The following is a 22,121-nucleotide window of genomic DNA, read 5'->3' on the forward strand; positions in this document are numbered from 1 at the left end:
TGAGAAGAGATACTGTATATCTCTTTTTTTTTCCATGTATAAAGAACAGAATCTGCCTCCAATACTACCACTGTGTCTTTGGACAATTAATAAGTGCCCACTATGTGCCAGGCACTGTGCTAGGTGCTAGGGCTACAAATAGAGTATATCAACAATCCTTAATTTATATTCTCTGAGTCTCCCTGGGCCTCAGTTTTCACATATGCAAAATAAAGGGTTAGACTATTCTGAGTTGGAGGGAGTAAATCAGAGTGAATGATCAGGCAGGTAAAAGCAAAATGATATATCAATATATTTTTTCAGAGCATGGTTCTCTTGATGTTCAGATTTATGCTTTATAGACACGAAGTGACATACAGAAAGGAATAGCTAAGCCAAATATTTTCTGACTGTGATATATATATAATTCTTATACATTTTCAGGGCAATGAGGGATCACCTGGAAAACCTGGACCACCTGGACCTCCTGTAAGTTTTTTAATTGTTGAAAACTTTGAAATTTACATTTTTAACAATGATAGTTTATTTATCTAATCTATGTTTAGATGTAACACAAAGTTAACAAAATTATCAGATATAATTAGGTATATATAGGTATATATCTACATAGATATAGATTTAGATATAGATATACTATTAATAAATAAACCATATATCCATTTAGCCTTGGAGAGATTTAGCTCTCCTCTGTGTGTTCTACATGCAAAATACATTTATCTTTGCACTTTATAAATATTTTATTGCTCAATCTGCATCAGTATAATTATGTGACTATTCATTCCCCATACTTGCATGTACTCATCAGTACTTCCTTAGAGTCTAAGCTCCTAGGGGTCAAGGATAATCAACAAATTAAAATCAAATCAACAAGCATTTTCTAAATAGCTGTTTCATTTAAAGTATTATGCTGGACAAGATAGGTAACATATGGTCCCTGCCCCCAAAAAGTTTGGGGATAAGATGCATAGTACATGAAATTCTCCTATGTAATGTTATATAATAATTTTTATGATTTTGATGAAATACATATGACTCTCCAGATAAGGAGGAGAGATGAATAATTTTCTGTATTCTCTTTAATCAACATCAATTAAAATAACTAGATTTGACTAATCATCTCTAAATCAGCTCCCTTGTAGTTCTTTAGATCTGTTCATTGAATTCTTTCCTCATCTAAACAGCCTCCATTGAATTCTTTCCTCACCTGAAAGAGAGTTCTATAGTCCCACAGGGCCAAAGATTCATCCCTCTTCCCAGAGCCAAAAGTAAGGAACTTTTTCATGTGAGGCAAAAAAAAGTTGAAATAAGAACAGCTACATAAAGGACTATCCAAATGTAAATGAGAAAGTAGAAAACTTAACCATTGCTCTTGCAAGGGTTGGGATGAAGGAAATAAACTCTAGCAAGAATTGAGCCATAAGAATCTTGATTGGAAAAGAATGTCTGAGCTAATTGTCATCAGGATGGTAATTATCTTTTTGTACAACTCCTCATGGGGAAAAGGTGTCATCCATACTAGCACTCTGAAAAAAAAATACTGCTTTACTCAAATTGGTACTGGTACTGGATTTAAGAATTTTAAGAGCTCTTGGTCCCAATAAGTAGAAAAAATAAATGTTGGGTTTTTTTTTTTTAAGATATCTAAGAAACACACTACTTAAGTGCTCTACTTTTAACTCATTTCATTTCCTCCCAATTGGCTTTAAAGTGTTTACTTGACAAAAAGCAAATCATTGAAACAGGAAATATTTGAGATAAAAATTTTGTTGTAGAGTTTTGTAGAAGCTGGACCACAAAGGATCAGGAAAAGAGTCATCAGAAATAGACCACAAAACACTTTAACCCATGCCCTACAAGTCTAAGAAATCCTTCCCTTTCTCCTAGAAACAGCCAACACTTATTTAACTTTATCATTATCCTCTGTTTCATATCACTAAAAATACATAATTACATTAGGGCTAGGAGAGAGACTAGTGATTAAAACTAACATTTTCCTAAGTAAGCACTTGAATCATATCCCATACAAGTAAAGGGGACAGAGGAGTCTATGTTGGAACAGTAAAGGACAGAAAAGGATAGCCTAAGTATTATGGCTATATTTTTGTGCAAAAGCAGCTCAATGTTTCTTGGGGTAAAAAAAACCATGCAATCCTAGAAATTAGAATAGAAGATTTTTTGTTCAAATGGGAAGCAGTATCCTCAGAACATTCAGAAGATATTCCTAAGGTTGACATAAGTCATCAGCACGTATTTATTAAGCACCTACTATGTATTAGACACTGTGATAAGTAAGTACTGGTGATACAAATAAAAAAAAATTTAAAGATTGCTATTAAGGAGCTCTCAAAGTCTAATGGAGAGACAACAGGCAAACTATCTCCAAAAAAGATATGCACAAGAGAAAATAGATATAATCACAGAGCAATTAAAGGATATTTGGAAAGACTTCTTGTAGAAGGTTGAATTTTAGCTGAAATTTAAAGAAAGTCAGAGAAGTCAGGAGACAGAGATGAGGAAAAAAGAAATTCCAAACATGGGGAACTAGTGAATATGTGAAAGTCGAGAGATATAAATGTTTTATACAATGAATAGAAAGAGGGTCAATGTCATTGGATGACATAGCATATGTGAAGAGGAAAGACATTGTGAAGGGATGACTCATCAGAGCTTCGATTTAAGAAGATCAATTTGACATCTGAGCTAATTGTCATTAGAATAGTGATTGCCTTTTGGCATAACTCCTCATGGGGAAGAAGTCCATCCATTTTAGCACTCTGAAAAAAAATACTCCTTTGCCCAAATTGGTACTGGTACTGGATTTAAGGATTTTTATGAGCTCTTGTTGGATGGAATGGGGGGAAAAGAGACTTGCTGGTCAATAAACCAGTAGGTTATTGCAATTGTCCAAGTGTGAGAGGAAGTCCTGCACCAAGGTGCTCACAGTGTCAGAGAAAAGAAAGAACATACAAGAGAGATGTTACAAAGGTAAAATTTGCAGAACTTGGCAAGTGATTTGATAAAGAGAATGAGAAATTAAATATGAAATTTAGTTTGAGAAACTTTGTGACTAGATGGATGATCTGTAGCAATAAGAAAGTTCAAGAGAGAGAAGGGTTTAGAAGGAAATAAAATGAATTCAGTTTGGGGGTTTCTTTTTAAAGTTTTAAGTTTAACTAAAATCCAATTCAAGATATTGAAGATTCAAGACTGGAGGTTAGAACTGAGCAAATGGATCTCAAAATCAACAAATAAAGATGATAATTAAATCTATTGGAATGGATGAGATCACCCAGTGATATAGTATTGAAGGAGAATTGAAAAAAAAAAAAACAGGAGGGAGAATTTGGGAATACCTACAGTTTAGAGGCATGACCTAAATGAAGTTTTAGCAAAAGAGAGTTAGAAGTAACAGGTAGAAAAAGATCCAGAAAAGAGCACCATCACAAAACCAATTAGACTATCAAGGAGAAGAAGGTGACTGACACTATAAGAAATTGCAGAGAGATCAAGAAAGAATTGAAGGGATATAGAAAATACCCTCCGATTTGACAATTAAGATATCATTGGTAAACAGAGGGAACAATATCTGATGAATAATGAGATCAAAATCCAGACTGAAGTTTTAAAAAGAGATTGAGAAGAAAAGAAGTAGAGATGTTAGCCTTTTCAAGATGTTTAGCCACCAGCTTCTTTTGGGGAAAGAGGTAAGGCATAGTTTTTTATGGTCTTTCAGTGTGCTTTTCAATCCCTGCTACTTTGTTTCCTTTGGAAAGAAAAAAGGCTGTTGCCCAATTTCCATCTGCAAGATCTTGACTTCTATCTCCCATTTCATGGAGTGCTTTCCATATTTCCTGAGTGATGAAGAAAAGGAAAGGCAGCAGGAAGTAGGACTTCCATCTCCTTCTACGTATATACCATTTCTCAGTTTTTTTTCCATAAAATATGAGACAAGATTCTCAGCTTAGAGCATGGAGGAATGGGGAGACATGGGAGGCTTGAGGAGAGGAGGTATGAAAAGGTTTGGTAGAGCCACTAAGTATGGTGGAGGGCGAACCAATAAGATAGATATTAAAGATTTTCCCTGCAGCAATAAAGATCTAGTTGAGGTTATGTATCAGATTTGCAGTCGACTCAAAAAGTTGTGGATTTTTTCCTCTGTCATTAGCATACATGTAGGAATGAAGGTAGCACATAATGTATGAACCAAGGAGAGATCCAAAGCCAAAGATTGGCAGAGAAAAAATCCTCAATATAAAGGAGCCTCATATTTTACAGGAAAAAAAAATATTCATTATGAACTTCTTCTCCATTCCTCCTCACTTGAAATCATTCAAGTGTCTTCTGCCACTATTTTCCTCTTCATTTCTATTTCACACAAACACATAGCCTTTCTCCTTGCCAAGGCAAATCCTTCTTTATAAAAAGAAGCAATTCCATTCCATCCTCCCTCTTACAGATTGCTCCATTTGTCATTTCTAAACTCTTACTTTAATGTTTCCCTGTCTGCTAATTGCTTCCCTAATACCTATAAATAGGTTTATGTCTCCCCCATCTTTTAAAAGCATCTCTCAGCCCTTCCACTCCTATCATCTTAATGATCATCTTAAATGTCTTGGCTCTTATATATAAACTCTGAAAAGACTGTCCTACAATAGGTCCCTCCACTTACTTTCCTCCCTCTCTCTTATAACTACCTACAATCCAGCTTCCAGCTTCATCATTCCATTGTTATTGTTCTCTCTAAACTTACCAATAATCTTCCTATTTCCAAATCCAATTTTTTAATCAATCCTCATTCCTCTTAGTCTTTTCTAAGTTTTTGTCAATGTAATCTTTTAGTCTTGACAATGTTGACTACCCTCTTCTTTTTAGTATTTTCTTCTCGCTACATATCAAGACACTATTCTCTCTAGATTTCAAGACACCTTCTCTCCCATTCTCTATCTTTTTGACTATTCCTTAGTCTCCATTAATGGATATTAAACCATCATTTTTTATGGAACAATAATATTCCATTGCTTTCATGTACCACAATTTATTGAGCCATTACCCAATGAATGGGCATCCACTCATTTTCCAATTCTTTACTACCACAAAAAGAGCTGCTTCAAACATTTTGCACATGTGGTCCTTCTCCTTCCTTTATGATTTCCTTGGGACACAGACCCAGTAATGGCACTGCTGGGTCAAGTAGTATGCACAGTTTTATAGCCCTTTGGGCATAGTTCCAGATTGCTTTCCAGAATGGTTGGATCAGTTCACAATTCCATCAACAATGTATTAGTGTCCCAGTTTTCCCACATCACCTCCAATATTTATCATTATCTTTTCCTGTCATTTTAGCCAATCTGAAAGGTATGAGATAGTACCTTAGAGTTGTTTTAATTTGCACTTCTCTAATCAATATGATTTAGAGAATTTTTTCATATAACTATAAATGGCTTTAATTTCATTATCAAAAATTGTCTGTTTATATCCTTTAACTGAGGATAAGGGATAAATGGGTATATCTACAGGCAGTAGGAAAGCAGCTAGTAGACAAAGATATATTAGTGAGAAACTAGGGGTATTAGAGGAAGCGATCTTCTGGAGAGGATAGAATGGAATGGGATTACTTCATGTGGAAAGAACTTGCAAGAAGGACAACCAAAGGTGAATAAAGAGATAAAAGTGGGAGGTATCTGAGTGATGTGATATGAGATGAATAGGAGAGAGAAGATGGAGCTCTGAGCATATGGGCTCAATGTTTTTTCAGTGAAAAATGAGGTAAGATTCTCAGACGAAAAAGTAAGGAGATTGGAAACCATAAGAGATTTGAGAAGGAATAAAAAGGTTTGGAAAAGCCATTGTATCAAGTGAGATATGAACCAATTAGGGAGGTATAAAAGAATTGCTTTGCAGCATAAATGCCCAGTTGTAGTTAGGTAACATAAATTTGTAGTAGATCCAGTCAGCATGATTTTGTGATTTTCTGTGGCTTTGTAATTTGGCTCTAGCTTCTCTAGCTCTAAACATGAAATACAGGACTTAGATTTAAGATGGTGAAGGGAGGGATTAACCCAAGACTGAAACTTGGCATGGTGAGATCTTTAATAGGATGAGTAGGCAAGAGATTCAAGAGAACAACATAGCATTGAGGTAGTTCCTCAAGGACTCAGTATTGGGACAAGAATAAATTGTTGTCTGTGCAGATAGCCTATGAAAGAATTTAGTGTTGAAAAGAAGGAAGGTTAAACAGAGGAAAAGAATTGGATTTGGGGTTGTAAGGAAGAGGGAGTATTCATAAATCCTTCATTATCTTCAAGCATTCCTGTGAAATTCAGAATGCCATCTGTTGCTTCTACATTTTTAAAATGGAACATATGCAAGTATAAAAGTGAAGGCACAGTTAGGAATATTTGTCCACCTGAAGAGAAAGAATTTGGTCTACCTGACATTTACTATGGCACGGCTAGCATCTTAGTTATAGAGGATCATCTTCATTTTATGAAAATAAGACCCTATGGGGTAAAAAGTCTTACCCAAAATCACCCAAGTAGTTAGCAGAAGAGCCAAACTAAAACTAAAAATATTCTGAGATTCCTAGGGCAACCATTATCTTTTATAATGTAGTAGTTATGTGACCCTGGGCAAGCCACTTATTCCTATGTGTCTCAGTTTCTTTATTTGTAAAAGGAGCTGGAGAAGGAAATGGCAAATCACTCTACTGTCTTTGCTAAGAAAACCCTAAACAGGTCATAAAGAGTCAGATACTACCTAAACAAATGAACAACAGGAAAAGGTTGGGATTTCCCTAAATGGAAACTTCCTGTCTTAAAGATTCTAGAATTTTTTTTAATTTTATTGATTCTGGATTTTACAAGTTACAAGTAAACTTTATGCCTTTCAAAGGTATTCCCAATTTTCCTGGGAATGCTTTTTTTGTAGATAAATTCACACTGTGACATTACAGCATCTATTCTTTAATCATCTGTGCCTTATGAAGAAACTGTGGGGAAAACTACTTTTCAGTAACCTGATTTTCTTGCATTTCCATTTGTATTAGTTTTCTTGTATGTTAGCCTGTGGCATATACTAGAGAGGTCAGCAGGCTCTAAACAGCATAAACTAGTAATTCAACAACTGAATTTTAATGAATAGGTACCATTTTCCTTCGTATCCATACATTTCTCATTTACTACACTTTAGCATTTGTTTCAATCCACCCTAAAAGTACTTTTATGCTGCAGGTATGACTCATATGCTATTTTACTTATTTTTCCTCAGGGATTTTCATTTCAATTTTTTCCTAGGGAAGCTAAAAACAGAAACTGAATTGTTGTCATATTAAATTCTATCATTTATAGAATAAACATCTTCTTAGTTGAATATTTTGCCATTCTTAGAGTTAGCAGAATTTATTTCTAAAATCCAGTATAAATCACAAATTCTATTGGATACTTGACTTTAAGGGGTAGAAATGATAATTACTGCATAAGTTGAGTGATTTCTTTTTTCATCTTTCAGGGTGTGCCGCTCAGTGAAGGGAATGGAATGAGCAGTTTATATAAATTCCAGGTAGTTATTTTTAATCACTTAAAATTATTTTCCAGTGTTATATAAATATTAATTAACACTTTTCTCCCTATCAATTTAGGGAGGTGGAAGTGTTGCTACTTATCCTGGGCCCCCTGGTCCTTCAGTGAGTACTTATTTCTTTTTAAGTAAACTCATAATAGCCAAACAATGATCTCAAAATGAGTCTCAAAGTCGGTGACAGCCTTCCCTTTGAATTTCAGAGAAAATTTTCACACAATAATAAAAATAATGAAACAATTTCGTAGTTGGATTGTATGTGCATTAAAAACAAATAATTAAAATTTTGTCTAGATATCATCTAAAACTAAAAAGATGGGATCATAGATTAAGAATAGAAAGGGATATCACAGGTCATCAAACCTAACTTCCTTATTTTGAAGAGGAGAGGACAGAGATCTAGAAAGGTTGTAACTTGTCCACAGTGATACAGATTATAATCAGTAGAGCCTGGAATAAACATTCGTCCTGCCCAGGCCCTCTAGAAAACCCTATTTTTTATGTGATACTCTTCAGGTATTGATTTTTAAGGTGGAAGAATTGCTCTGGGCACATTCAGAGTTTGAATGAATAATAATAGAAAATCCACCAAAAGATGAGTCAATGCAAACTGAGAGAGTGGGTGTTATGATTCTATTTTTATTAGTCTCTTAAAAATGTGTATATGTATATGTGAGCATATGTCTATGTATTTGTACATATATAAGTGTAATTATGCATGTGTGTGTTTATTTATTTATATAATTTCAGTGATTTTCTTATAGGGTCCAAAAGGAGATCCTGGCACAATGGTATGTATACTTTTGCCTTTTTGCTCCTTTTAAAAAATAATATTTCTTTCTAAATTGAGATTGGAGAATATGGTGAAATGGGTCTATCTTTCTAAATATCCATCCATTGCCATTTGAAAATAATAAGTCTGTGGCCAACATAAGAAAGGTAATATACTTTTTTTTTTTAAGACTCATCAATCTTCTCCCAAAGCCTGATATTGTTATTGTCAGTGGGACTCATCTCTCAGGCTTAGCTTGCTTCAGAAATCATCCTGTTACTCAGCAAAGAACACACAAACAGACCTTTTGATAAATAAAACATTTTCTCTTGGTGGGACTTTTCCTATTGCTGATTCATTATTTTAGCAGACTGTGGATTTACCCATTGGTATGAAAATTTCTTGGGGAATTTTTGAACAAAGTTCCTACTATAGATTGCCTTTCTTGGGATGAAATTCCTTAATACATGTGCCAGAGAAAAAGAGAAGCTGTTTGTTTGCTTTATAAGCATTATGCACTGATCCCAAAGGGGAAGATTTAGTATGCTGTCATAAACCTACTTATTAGGAGTAATGTATCAAGAGGTTAACTCTCAGCATGTAATGAGAATACCTTATCTATTAGCCAAGAAGATGATAATTGGATGCAACATCCCTCTCAACCATGGAACTCGACTCTAAAAAATCTGTCAAATTTAATTAGATTTCCTTAATTCTTTGGCATTCTTTCTATTCTGTCCTTTTTAAACATATGTTCTAGCCTGTGTGTTCTCCTTTAATGTCCCCTTAACCTTCAGGTATAGATTCAAAACCAATGGATTCATTCCTATTGTCACATGAAAAATTTTAACAGCTATTTCATTCTGCTTCCATCTGATGAGATTAAATTAATGGATTTTTAAGTCAGTAAGAACAAGCTGGAAAAAGCAACCATTGCACATCTGACTAAATTTTAAATAGAGGATTGATGAGTTCAACATTTTCTCTTCTTCTTGGTAATTGGAAATGTATATTCAGAGCCTTAAGGACAAAATAAAATTATCTTTTCCTTTAAACCCCTTCTCAGCCAGCACTATCAAACTAACATATTTTCAATTGGATTGATATGTAATTTAATGGTCATCTTTGCTTCATTACTCAATGACCAAAATTTGTCAGTTCTTCACCTGTAATATTTTTGTTCTGTTTCCTTAACCCAATTACATGTCCTAATTTGAATCATTTTTTCATATTATCATGAAAGCCCTTGCTTATCTAGTCTTACATTTTCAATCCAAATGAACAGTATGATCTTTATGAATCACTCATATATTCCAAGATAGTAGGGACCAGATAAAATACAATAAGCTGTCCTACTGGAAATTTTCCCTACACTAGGAAATACAATTTTATCTTCATGCTAATAATGCTGTTAATAGAAGAAACTGAAAATCCATTGTAGGAAAACAAAAACAAGTTGAAATTTATTTAGGTGAGAACATGAGCAATAACCTAGACAGCTGGATAGATTTGCCTGAAATTTGATAGGTAGATCAGTCAAGCTACCAAAATGTGGGGGGGAAAAAAACCCACAAATATGCAAGCTCCAGAATTAATCTGGAAAAGTCTTCTGTTTTTAAGGATTTTTACAATAAAAATATGAGTTCTTAATATTTTAATATGTATAAATATGAAAGAGGCAAAGAGAAAGGGGGAGAGGAAAGAAGGGAAAGTGACAGACACGGGGGGGGGGGGCAAGGGGATGAGAGGGAGAGAGAGAGGAGGCAGAAAGGAGAGAGAGAGCTAGAGAGAGGAAGGAGGTAGGGAGAGAAAGAGAGGAAAAGAGAGGTGGAAAGGAGGGAGAGAAAGAAACAAAGGGGGAGGAAGAGACAGACAGAGAGAGACAGAGAAAGAAACAGAGACAAAGAGAGAGAAAAAGAGAGAGAGAGAAAGAGGCTGAGACACAGAAAGACATAGAGACAGAGACAGACAAAGAGACGGAGACATCTTACTAGGCTAGGGAAAATATAATGTAAGTAAAACTAGTTTTCAGCATCCTTCTATCACCCCTTCCTTTGTGACCTGCCCACTGCCTTCTCCCCCATTCCTGGATACTTGTTGTAGAGAATCAAGTCTTTAGCCAAAATTTAATAATCATTGTTGGTGGGTTTTAGACACTGTGGGAGGAAGACATAACAATTGCTTTGAGATGAAATTCTGTTTCACTTGGCTCTCCCAAGTATAATACCTGCTCCACATAGTACTTGGCTCCCCCTTTCTCTAGATTCTATGTGAAGTCTCACTCTTCTGTTGTTTTTTGGAGGGTTTCTTTATTTAGTTTTAATACCCATTGCTTTATGAATCATGTTGGGAGGGAAAATCAGAGCAAAAGGGAAAAACCATGGGAGAGATAAAAAAGAAGTGAACAGAATATGTGTTGATTTACATTCAGTCTCCTTAGTTCTTTTTCTGGAAGCAGATGGCATTTTCTGTCCAAAGTCTATTGGGATTGCTTTGAATCACTGAACCACTGAGAAGAATCAAGTCTTTCATAGTTGATCATCATACATTCCTGCTGTTATTGTGTACAATGTATTCCTGGTTCTGCTTTTTAATTTTTTTTCTGTTTTCACTTAGCATCAATTCATGTAAATCTTTCCAGGTCTTTCTATAATCAGCTTGTTCGTTATTATTTATAGAACAATATTCCATCATCTTCATATGTCCCAACTTGTTCATTCATTCCCCAATTGATGGCATCTACTCATTTTCTAATTCTTTGATACCACAAAAAGAGATGCTACAAATATTCTTGCATATGTGGGTCTTTTTCCCTCCTTTATGATTTTCTTGGGATTCATATCCAGTGATGGCACTGCTGGGTCAAAGGGTATATACAGTTTTATAGTCCTTTGGGCATAATTCCAAATTGCTCTCCAGAATGGTTGGATCATTTCACAACTCCACCAAAATGCATCAGTATCCCAGTTTTCTCATAACCCCTGCAACATTTATCGTCTTTTCCTGTCATCTTAGCCAATCTGAGAGGTATAAGATGGTACCTCAGAGTTGTTTTAGTTTGCATTTCTCTGATCAGTAGTGATTTAGAGCATTTTTTCATATGACTATATGACTTATAGTCATATGACTATAGATGGTTTCTTGATCTGAAAAGTGTCTGTACATATTCTTTGACCATTTATCATTTGTATTCTTTTAAATTTGATACAGTTCTTTATATGTTTTAGAAATGAGACCTTTATCAGAAATATCGGCTGTAAAGATTTTTTTCCAGCTTTGTACTTCTCCTTTAATCTTGTTTCTGTTGTTTTTGTTTACATATAAACTTTTTAATTTAATGTTATTAAATTAATGTTTTGCCTTTCATAATATTCTCTAGTTCTTCTTTGGTCATAAATTCCTTCCTTCTTCAAATATCTGATAGGTAAATTATCCCTTGTTCTCCTAATTTGTTTATAGTATCATCCTTTATGCCCAAATCATGTACCCATTTTGACGTTATTTTGGTATGGGTTGTGAAATGTAGGTTTAAGTTGAGTTTCTGACACATTATTTTCCCATTTTCCCAACAAATTTTGTCAAATACTGAGTTCTTATTCCAGAAGCTGGAGTTTGGGAGTTTATCAAATATTAGATTACTATAGGCCTTGATTATTATATTATGTGTATCTAATCTATTCTACTGATTTACCACTCTATTTCTTAGCCAGTAACAAATGGCTTTGATGACTGCTGCTCTATAATATAGTTTAGGTCTGGTGCTATTTAGCCAACATCCTTTGTATTTTTTTAAATTAATTTCCTTGATATTTTTGACCTTTTGTTTTTCCAGATTAATTTTGATATTATTTTTTCTAGTTTTATAAATATAATAAAATAATGTTTGTAAGTTTGATTTGTAGGGCACTGAACAAGTATACCAATTAGGCAGAATTATCATTTTAGTTATATTAGCTTGCCTAGTCATGAACAATTGGTATTTTTCCAATTGTTTAGATCTGATTTTATTTGTGAGAGAAATGTTTTGTAATTGTGTTCATATAGTTCCTGTGTTTGTCTTGGCAGATAGACCCCCACACACAGTATTTAATTTTGTCTACAGTTATTCTCTTTCTATCTACCTATCTATTTATCTATTTACCTATCAGCAAGAAATAGATAAGTTTTTAATTTGTTCTTTTACTAGTTTTTTTAGGTGCATGCCCAATTCATTGATCTCCTCTTTCTCTACTTTATTCATGTAGCTATTTTGAGTCATAAAATTTTCCCCCTAAGAACTGTTTTGACTGTATCCCATAGATTTTGATATATTGTCTCATTATTGTCATTCTCTTGGATGAAATTATGGATTGTTTCTGTGATTTGTTGTTTGACCCATTCATTTTTTAGAATTAGATTATTTAATTTCCAATTTTATTCTTTTATTGAATATAGTTTTTATTGCATTGTGGTCTGAAAAGGAAGCATTTACTCTTTATGCTTTTTTGCATTTGTGAGAGTTTTATGCCTTAATAGATGGTTAATTTTTGTGTAGATGCCATGTACTGCCAAGAAAAAGGTGTATTCCTTCTGTCCCTATTCAATTTTCTCCAGAGATCTAAGATATCTAAGTTTTCTAGGATTCTATTAACTTTACTAGTTTCTTTCTTGTTTGTGTTGTGTTAGATTTGTCTGATTTTGAGAGGGGAAGATCGAGTTTCCCTACTAGTACAGTTTTACTGTTTATTTCTTCCTGTAACTGGATTTAAATCTTTTCTAGGTATGTGCTCTATCACTTGGTGCATACACATTTAGTATTCAGTACTATTTATCAAGATGTACTTTCCTTTCTTATCTCTTTTAATAAAATCTGTTTTAACTTTTGCTTTATCTGAAATCAGAATTGTTACCTCTACTTTTTTTTTTTACTTCAGCTGAACCATAATAAATTCTTTCCAGACTTTTATCCTTGCTCTGTATGTGTCTTTCTGTGCCAAATGTGTTTCTTGGAAACAACATATTGTAGGATTCTGTTTTTTAATCCACTCTGCTACTCACTTCCCTTGTATAGGAGAGTTCATCCCATTCACATTCAGTTATGATTGCCAGCTCTGTATTTCTCTCCATCCTTTTTCTCCCCTGCATATACTTTTTTTCTCTCTTACTTCCCTATCCTTAGAAGTACTTTTTTACCCATCCCACTACCTTATCTCCTATCACCCTTTCCCCTCTTCTCTTACTTTTTATTCTAGTGTTTCTGTCCTCCCTTTTATCCTGCCTCTCCCTTTTCTTTTCTCTTTCTCCTCCTACTTCTTTTTAGGGTTAGATAAATTTCTATGCCCATCTGAATGATTAAGTTATTCCCTCTCAAAGCCAAAATTGATGAAATTAAGCTTCAGGTAATTCTCATCACTCTTCCTTCTTTCCCTGGATTGTAATAAGTCTTTTGCACCCCTTCATGTGATCTGATTATCCCATTATATATCCCTCTTTCTCTTTTTCCAGTGCAGACCTTTTTCCACCCCTTAATGTCTTGTTCTTTGATATCATCACTTCAGGGACCATTCACAACCACACCCTCAGTCCAAGTGATGCCCTCTCTGCTGCAAATTTCCCTTATTTGCCTTTCTATGCTTCTCTTTACTGCTTCTCTTGAATCTTGTGTTCGTAGATTAAATTTTCTGGTTAGGTCTGTTTTTTTTTTTTCTAAAAATGATTGAATTCTCTTACTTCATTGGAGATTCATCCCCTTTCCTGAAAGATGATGTTGTCTTGCTGGGTAAATTCATTCTTTGTTGTGACCCTAGGTCCATTGCCTTCCAGAATATGGTATTCCAGGCCCTCTGAACGTTTATTATAGAAGCTGCCAGATCCTGGGTAATCCTAACTGTTGCTCCTTGATATTTGATTTTTGTCTGGGAGCTTGAAGTATTTATTCCTTGAGATTGTAGTTCTGGAGTTTTACAATAATGTTCCTTGGGATTTTCCTTGTGGGATCACTTTTCAAAGGTGATCAATAGATTCTTCCAATGACTATTCCCTCCCCCCCCCCCCCCCGCCCCTCACCTCTATTTCTTGAAGATTGCTATACAGGCTCTTTTTTGGTCATGAATTTCAGGAAGGACAATTTTTAAATTGTCTCTTATGGATCAATTTCCCAGGTTGGCTGTTTTTCCAATTAGGTATTTCAAATTTTCTTCTATTTTTTCATTCTTTTTGGTTTGTTTGACTGATTCTTGCTGTCTCACAGAATCATTAGCTTCTATTTGCCCCATTCTATTAATGTGGGATTTTCTTTAGTTAGCTTTGGTATCTCTTTTTCTATTTGGTTAATTCTATTTTGAATATGTTTTCTTCATTGGATTGTTTTTTGTTTTTGTGTTTGTTTTTTTTTTTTTTTTTTTTTGCATTTGGCCAATTGTTTTTTTTTTTTCCTGATGCAATTGGGGTTAAGTGAGTTGCCCAGAGTCACACAGTTCGGAAATGTTAAGTGTCTGAGGCCAGATTTGAACTCAAGTCCTCCTGACTTCAGGGCTGGTGCTCTATTCACTGCACTACCTGCTAATTGTATTTTTTAAGGAGTTGTTTTCTTCAGTCAATTTTTTCCTTCCTTTTCCAAGCTGTTGGCTCTTTCATGCATACCTCTCATTTCCTTTCTTATTTTTTCTTCTACCTCTCTTATTTGCCTTTTAAAGTATTTTTATGAGCACTTCCAAGAAGCCTCTTTGGACTTGACACCAATTCATATCACTCTAAAATTTCTTCTGTGCACATTTTATCCTTATCTGAGTTTGTTTTGGTCTTCTCTATCATCATAGTAGTTTTCTATGGTCAAGGTTCTTTTCTGTTTCTTTCCTTTTCTTTTGGTATTTCCTTTTTTTTTTTTTTTTTTTTTTTTTTACTTTTTTGGTTGAGCTATGCTCTGGAGTGAAGAGCGCACTGTCCCAAGTTTCCTGTGTAGCCCTAAGCCTTGGCTTTGAGAACAGGGGCCCCATGTATTTGTAGGGGATAGCTTTGCCTGCACTGTTCAAGAAAAATAGCTTGATTTCCCAGCGTTTGCCTTCTGAGCTGGGACTGGAAGTTACCCCACTGATTTGCTCCTCTACTGAGTCAGGACTATACTGAGTAGGTCTTAGATGCTAATTTGTTGTGATTTAGACCCTCTCACTGACTTTCCCAGAGTCTGTCTGATCTATCCCACTCCATCCTCACCTTAGTGGATGTAAGCTGATAAAGAGCAGGGACTGTTTTGCCAAATAATGTACACAATAGGTGCTTACTAAATATTCATAGTGTCTTAGTGACAGAGATGGTAAAAAGTCAAGCAGACTTCAATTTGGGCTTTAGGGTAGCAATTATCTTAGTGGGCTCCATGGTACAAGTGTCTCACCATCATCTCCATAGTTTGAAGACTTTGATATTAGGATCAAGATCAAAAGGGCTAGTTATTTCCATACCATATGCCTCCCTGGTGGAGAGGTTCATTCAGGAGACCAAAATGTATATGAGTTTGCTTAGTGAGCTTTATATAAAAACAAAACAATTTTGATGTTTCCACCATATGGTCAATGAACTGTCTTCACTTTAATTTTATCTTATGTAATTGTAGCTTACATGGACAGTAACTGGGCAGACAAGTACAAGCTGGCAATCACACAAACCCTCAGCAAGGGCTAATCATTACTTGCCTACTTCCTTACTAATTCTCACCCTGGGTTTATAAGTAAATCAAGGGTACAAGCACAGATTGTGTTTTATGAATTGATAGGAATGTATGGTCTTTTTATTGACTAAATAACTGTGAGCCCCAATCCAGAAACAAAAGAAATAATTTTTCCCATGAGTCATTGTGTTCCCCTCTGTCTCTGTCTGTCTCTCTGTCTCTGTTCTCTCTGCCTCTCTCTTTGTGTGTGTGTGTCTCTATCTCTCTCTGTGTCTCTGTGTGTGTATCTCTCTGTCTCTTTCTCTCTGTCCCTATGTCTATCTCTCTGTCTGTCTGTCTCTCTTTCTCTTTCTCTCTTCTCTTTTCTCTTTTTCCCCCTCTCACCTTCCCACGAACCTTACATTTGTGAGAAAATTCATGTCACCTTTAACCATAGTTACAGCTGCTGACTCATCCAGACCATAGCTTAACTATTCAATTCTCCTAGAATAACAATTAGTCTTCTTGTGGATAGCAAGGTTGCATGGTGAGCATAGAATCAGAACAAAAGGATTTCAAAGTTTCTAAGCCCTGGTAGACCAGTGAAATACCCTTCTTCACTCTAACAATAAAATAGTCTCTCTTATTTGTATCAAAGTATGTGGACAGAGTTGGAACAACCTCATACTGTCTGACTCTCCTTCTAGACACTATAAAGACTAATGCCCTATTTGCCTTTGCTGATCACATAATACCCTTTTCAAGATGATTTATCTTACATTAGTCTTATATTAGTTACATTTAGACTGTTTTCTTCATGGTGAGAGTTTAGGAGACACTCAGCATCAATAAACTGTAATGTCTAAAATGCTTTGAGGTTTTCAGACATAACTGCCAAAAAAAAGCAAATGAATCCATGTGCTCACAATGAATGCAACACTTGCCATGCATTCATGTCCCCTGAATAATTTGTCAATAAAAAGACACTGAGAATATTTGGAAGAAAGAACTTGCAATTAGCACAGCAGCAGCATGTTTTTTATCAATTGCCTCCTCCATTTAGCTGGAGTCTATAAACCATTGTCAGGGAAACTTCTAATGCTAGTGATCTTGCAAAAGCACTTTCTTTCCTAGATATCATCCTTTGAGAGTAAAGACAGGAAGAACTTCAGAGCAAGTTCTGAAGTTATATTTCCTCAAAAATAGAAGTTTCTAGCCTGGGGTTACATATCCCCTCTGACCTTTGCTGTGAAAAGATTTCAGGGGATTCTTGAACTTAGATGGTGAAAATTTAACATTTTTATTTCTACTAACCTCTAACTGAAATTTAGCATTTCCTTCAGTTTTTTTAAATATTATTCCAAGAAAGGATCTATAGCCTTATCACACTATAAAAAGAGCCCATGAAAACCAAAAGGTTAACAGCCGCTGCTCTAAAACAAGGATGTAATTAACTTAGTCTGAGTCCAATTTCCATCAAAAAGCATTCCTAGAAATTAGATTAATTAAATACAGTTTTGTAGACCCTTCTTATTACCCATCGACACAAACAAATTTGTGACACCCCTAATCAAGGAGTTTCCACTGTTTCAGAAACACAGACAGAATACAATCTCCTTTATATCCTTTCTCTAAATGGGGAAGGATAAATTGACATAAGAGGACAATTGTTGGAAGCATTGAAAATATTGAAATAATGTGTATTGGCAAGGTTGAGAAAGAGATCAAAATCTTTGTGCAGTTTTACATTGACAGACTTTGTAAATGACTGCATGGAATTCCTCACTTTCAGCATCTGGAATCTTCTTTCAACTTGCATAGAGTCAGAATTTATGTCTTCCTCTGGTCATCTCACTCCACATGGCTAAAAAGGAATTGAGTCTTATCTTTGTATGGCTTGAAAATCAATGAAATCCTGGGTAGAGCTCCAAATAGTTTTTATGGGGGTGGTGGGAAAGAACCATGGAAATGAAGACTGCTGAAGATAATTGTTCCTAGTTAAAGATTATTGTCTGGAAAGATGACATTGAGGGTCCCCGATATCTATTTTTAAGGGATTCATTCATTTATTCAATAAGCATTTAGTAAACAACTACTTAGTGCTATTCGCTGAGCTATATTCTAGGGTTACAATATCAAAATGGCATAGTTCCTGGATTCAAAAATTGAACATTTTGAGGGGACATCCATAGAAAATGAAGAGTAATGTGATACAGATGAAAGAATTCTGGTTTTGAAATCAGAAAAATTGGATCTATATAATATGTATTTTAATATATTTAACATGTATTGGACTATCTGCCATCTGGGAGAGGGATGGGAGGAAGGAGGGGATAATTTGGAACAGAAAGCTTTGCAAGGGTCAATGTTGAAAAATTACCCACGCATATGTTTTTGTAAATAAAATAAAAGAACTGTTTGAAAAAAAAAGAAAAGAAAAATTGGATCTGACAACTTGGAGTAAATCACCTAATTTTGGGGGTACTTATTTTCCTCTTCTATAAAATTAGGAGGCTGGAATATATGACCTCTAAGTTCCTTCCAGATATGTCTGATCCTAAAGTATCATCTCAATATCCCAGAATGGTTAGCAATATGTTCACAAGTCATTTCTCCAAGTAAATTATTGCAACTCCTTCATATCATCCATTTTGATTATTATTTGTTTTATTTTCAGAGTCAAAGTCAAAATGATTTTATAGGTTAGAATTGATGATAGTTTATTCCACTTTGAAACTGCTGTCTCCTGTATTCTTACTATAGAGAGTATTCTTACTATAGAGAGTATTCTTTTTTGGCTGATTGGTTGCCTATTAATGGACATTTAAAAATGTATATAACCCCAATGCATAAATAACTATTATAAATCTATTTATTAAATGCTGATTAATGAGGATAGCATAAGAAGTCATAGCAGAAATCTGAGTCATGGCAATGTTTTCAAAATAAATTGATGTTATATCTGCCCATGTTTGTGCATAAATCCATTTTAATTACATGCCATTATGGAAACTCTTTCCTATATAATTGTATTTAAATACCCCAGTGTCACAAAATGGGAGCTTAATTTGACAATCATTAACTGCCTTGCTTTAAAAAAAAACCTGACAAATATCATCTGTTCCTACTTATAAAGTTCCTTTTTCAAATTTCTTGTATTCACTATTAACTAACTCTACCTAATATACCAATTCAAGTGAACCACAGACTAGAACATGTAAAACATTCACATAAAATTAAAAGTTATTATGTCTTTCCTGTGACTTAATGACTATCTATATGAAAAATTTCTTTTTTAAGTATCAGAAATATCCATTTTAAAGGAATTAAAGCATCTACAGTACTCATGCCCCTTTACAAAATAAATAAGGAATATAAACTTCATTGAATATGTTCTGTCTTCATCTACTATTGAAATGTGTGGGCAAGTTTTCCAGTAATCAAGCAATCCCAGGTGCTTCTGTAATTGGCAGACTTTGTTAGAACCTGTCCATTCATTCTAATTTTGCTTGAAATTGGTATAGAGTTGACCTTGACTACTAGAGGGATTCATTCTGATTAAATTGTTAATCAGAATTGAAACAATCAGGAAATAAACACACAACACTCCTAGGAATGACTTTTTCTTCAGCAATTTTTAGAAAAACAAATAGCAAAAATGCATGGACAAATAAAAGATGAGATAAATATTGTATTTCTCTAGCAATTTAATCTTTACAAAACAACTGTGTATATTAGATAAGTGAAGTATTGTTATTGCTTTATAAATTTTTTTAAAATGAGAGCTGGAGGGATGGAGTGATTTGTTCATGATCAAAAAGCTAATAAGTGTAGGATTTGGTATTGGAACTAGGATCTCCTAACTTAAAGTACTCTTTTTATTATGCCATGCTACTTTCCCTATCATTGGTAATAACCTTGTTGGCTTTATCTCCAATCAGTATTTGGATTTTCTTTGCAAAGGTTAATTCTGTTACTCTTGCTTCAATACTTCTGGGATCTATAATTTCATCAAGATTGAGTATTTTCTCCATCAACACAATTCACTATCTATAGCTAATTGAGAAAGTTTTTAAGAGATCTTTAAGAGTTGAACTGGCCAAAAGAATACATTTTCCTGTAGCCAACCTTGTGATAAGTGTCTCCATACCTAAATAGAATACCATTCAGGCAAATATTCCATTCCCAAACCTCTACTCAAAGTTTAGTCTTTCTATCTAAATCAAATATACCAGAACTGTTCTACCTTTCAAGACCTCAGAGTCACATCCATGTCACAATGTGTTGAAGTTGGATTTGACTCAAGATGTTGAATGAAACATTTTTAAAACATTTTGATCCAAGTTACTCTTTATTTTCTACTTCTGTTTTTTTTTTTTCCCTAGGGAGAACCTGGACCCATGGGACTCCCAGGACTAGAAGGATTTCCAGGTGTAAAGGTAACACTGTCATAAAGTACTTGAATTAGAAGTACTGCACTGCTATTTGTCAGCCTGACAGGTTGTTTTCATTAAGAGAAATGTTCTACTGTATGTATTTCCAAGGGAAACCCCTTAATTTAAAAGGACAGGAATGACACTGACAAATGGTTGTCTTTATCTGCAGTTGTATATTTTATGTGGAATTAGAAAAGCCTGTCAAGAAATATGCCCTCAAATATTAATATACATACATAAATATAGAGAGAATAACTCTATAAATACAGGATTCTTTTATTTATCTAAAGATCTCTTTCTGTATATGTGTGTATATCTATGTATGTGTGTGATTGTGAGTGTGTATACAGAGAAATCCTTAGAGAAGTATGTAGAAAAGAACTTGTATTTATAGAATTATTCTATATGTATATATTTATATAGGTTTATGAGAGAGAAGGAATGCAGAAGCAGCATGGCATAATTCAAGAATTCTTAACCTACATACATTTTTTAAATGTTTCATAATTATTTCTTTTTTTCTTAGTAACCTTGTCCATTTTATTTCATATACTTAAAAACATTAGTCTGAGAAGGGATCCTTAAAGCTTTACCAGACTCACAAAATAATTCTTGACACAGAAAAGGCTAAGAACTCATCACATACTGGTTATTGAAGCCAGGGAGACCTCTACCATATACCAGCTATGTGACTCTGGAGAAGTAACTTAAGCTCTTGGTGCATTATGACTAAATGTTGCAGAGAACATGCTAACCTACATGGTAGAAGTGATATTTGTAAAGCCTTTCTAAATCTAAAGTCTTTTCTAAAGCCTTTCTAAACCTAAAATTCTATACTGGTACTAAGTATGATGATGATGATGATGACAATGATGACAACTATAATAACAATGTGTGTATGTGTATATGTATGTTGTCAGTCTTCCTATAGAAAGCAAAGTTCTCTCAGAGAAACAAATAGCAAGAGGTATCTAACATAGTGTGCTCTGAGTTTCCAGTCATACATTATCAAATATGAAAAGTGGAAACTTCTACTTCCAAATTAGTGAACAATAACAGAAAAATATGTACTTCCAAATTAATTGACATAAGAAAAAAATAAGTACTTCCAAATTAATGGATAATAATTGAAAAACAGAGTATAGAGGTTTGTGTGCTGGGCCTGGAGTCAGGAAGACTCTTTGTGATTTCAAATGCAACCTCAGACATTTATTAGCTATGTGACCCTGGCCACTCACTTAACTTTGTTTGACTTAGTTTTCTCATCTATAAATCAAGCTAAAGAAAGAAATGGCAACCACTCCATTATCTTTGCCAAGAAAATCCCAAATGGGGTCACAGACATGGATAAAATGTCTGAACAATGACAAAAATAGAAAAATAACTTGTTAAAAACTCTTATTAAAAGGAGGTTATCCTTCTGAAGTACATCTAGAAAATTTATGGATTTCTAACATATATGTTATCTGTGCAAATAAATTGTATATGTATACATGCACAAACCATATTTATGTATATAGGGAATTCCAGTTTAAACATTAATTACAAAATCTGATATTATTACTGTTTCTAAGGAAGAAGGAATAGAATCAGTAGCAATATCCCAAATGTGTATAGCAGAGACTGTTTAAACCAAATTTTCAAAGGCATTCATCAACAAGTATATGTGACTATATTACTATATATTTTCAACATATACATATAAATATATACATGG

The 22,121-nt window shown here is 34.3% G+C and overlaps 1 protein-coding gene across 1 annotated transcript in view; it reads left to right on the top strand.

Annotated features, from left to right (window-relative positions):
- The window catches only part of COL19A1 (collagen type XIX alpha 1 chain), a 347,108-nt gene that overhangs the window by 290,592 nt on the left and 34,395 nt on the right, over positions 1-22,121 (top strand). Inside the window, exons 30-32 of the mRNA XM_051996709.1 lie at positions 424-468; positions 7,507-7,557; positions 20,354-20,407. Coding sequence (XP_051852669.1) covers positions 424-468; positions 7,507-7,557; positions 20,354-20,407 — 150 coding nt within the window. The remainder of the gene's footprint in view (positions 1-423; positions 469-7,506; positions 7,558-20,353; positions 20,408-22,121) is intronic.

This window comes from Antechinus flavipes, chromosome 4, assembly GCF_016432865.1.
Source record: "Antechinus flavipes isolate AdamAnt ecotype Samford, QLD, Australia chromosome 4, AdamAnt_v2, whole genome shotgun sequence".
NCBI lineage: Eukaryota > Metazoa > Chordata > Mammalia > Dasyuromorphia > Dasyuridae > Antechinus > Antechinus flavipes.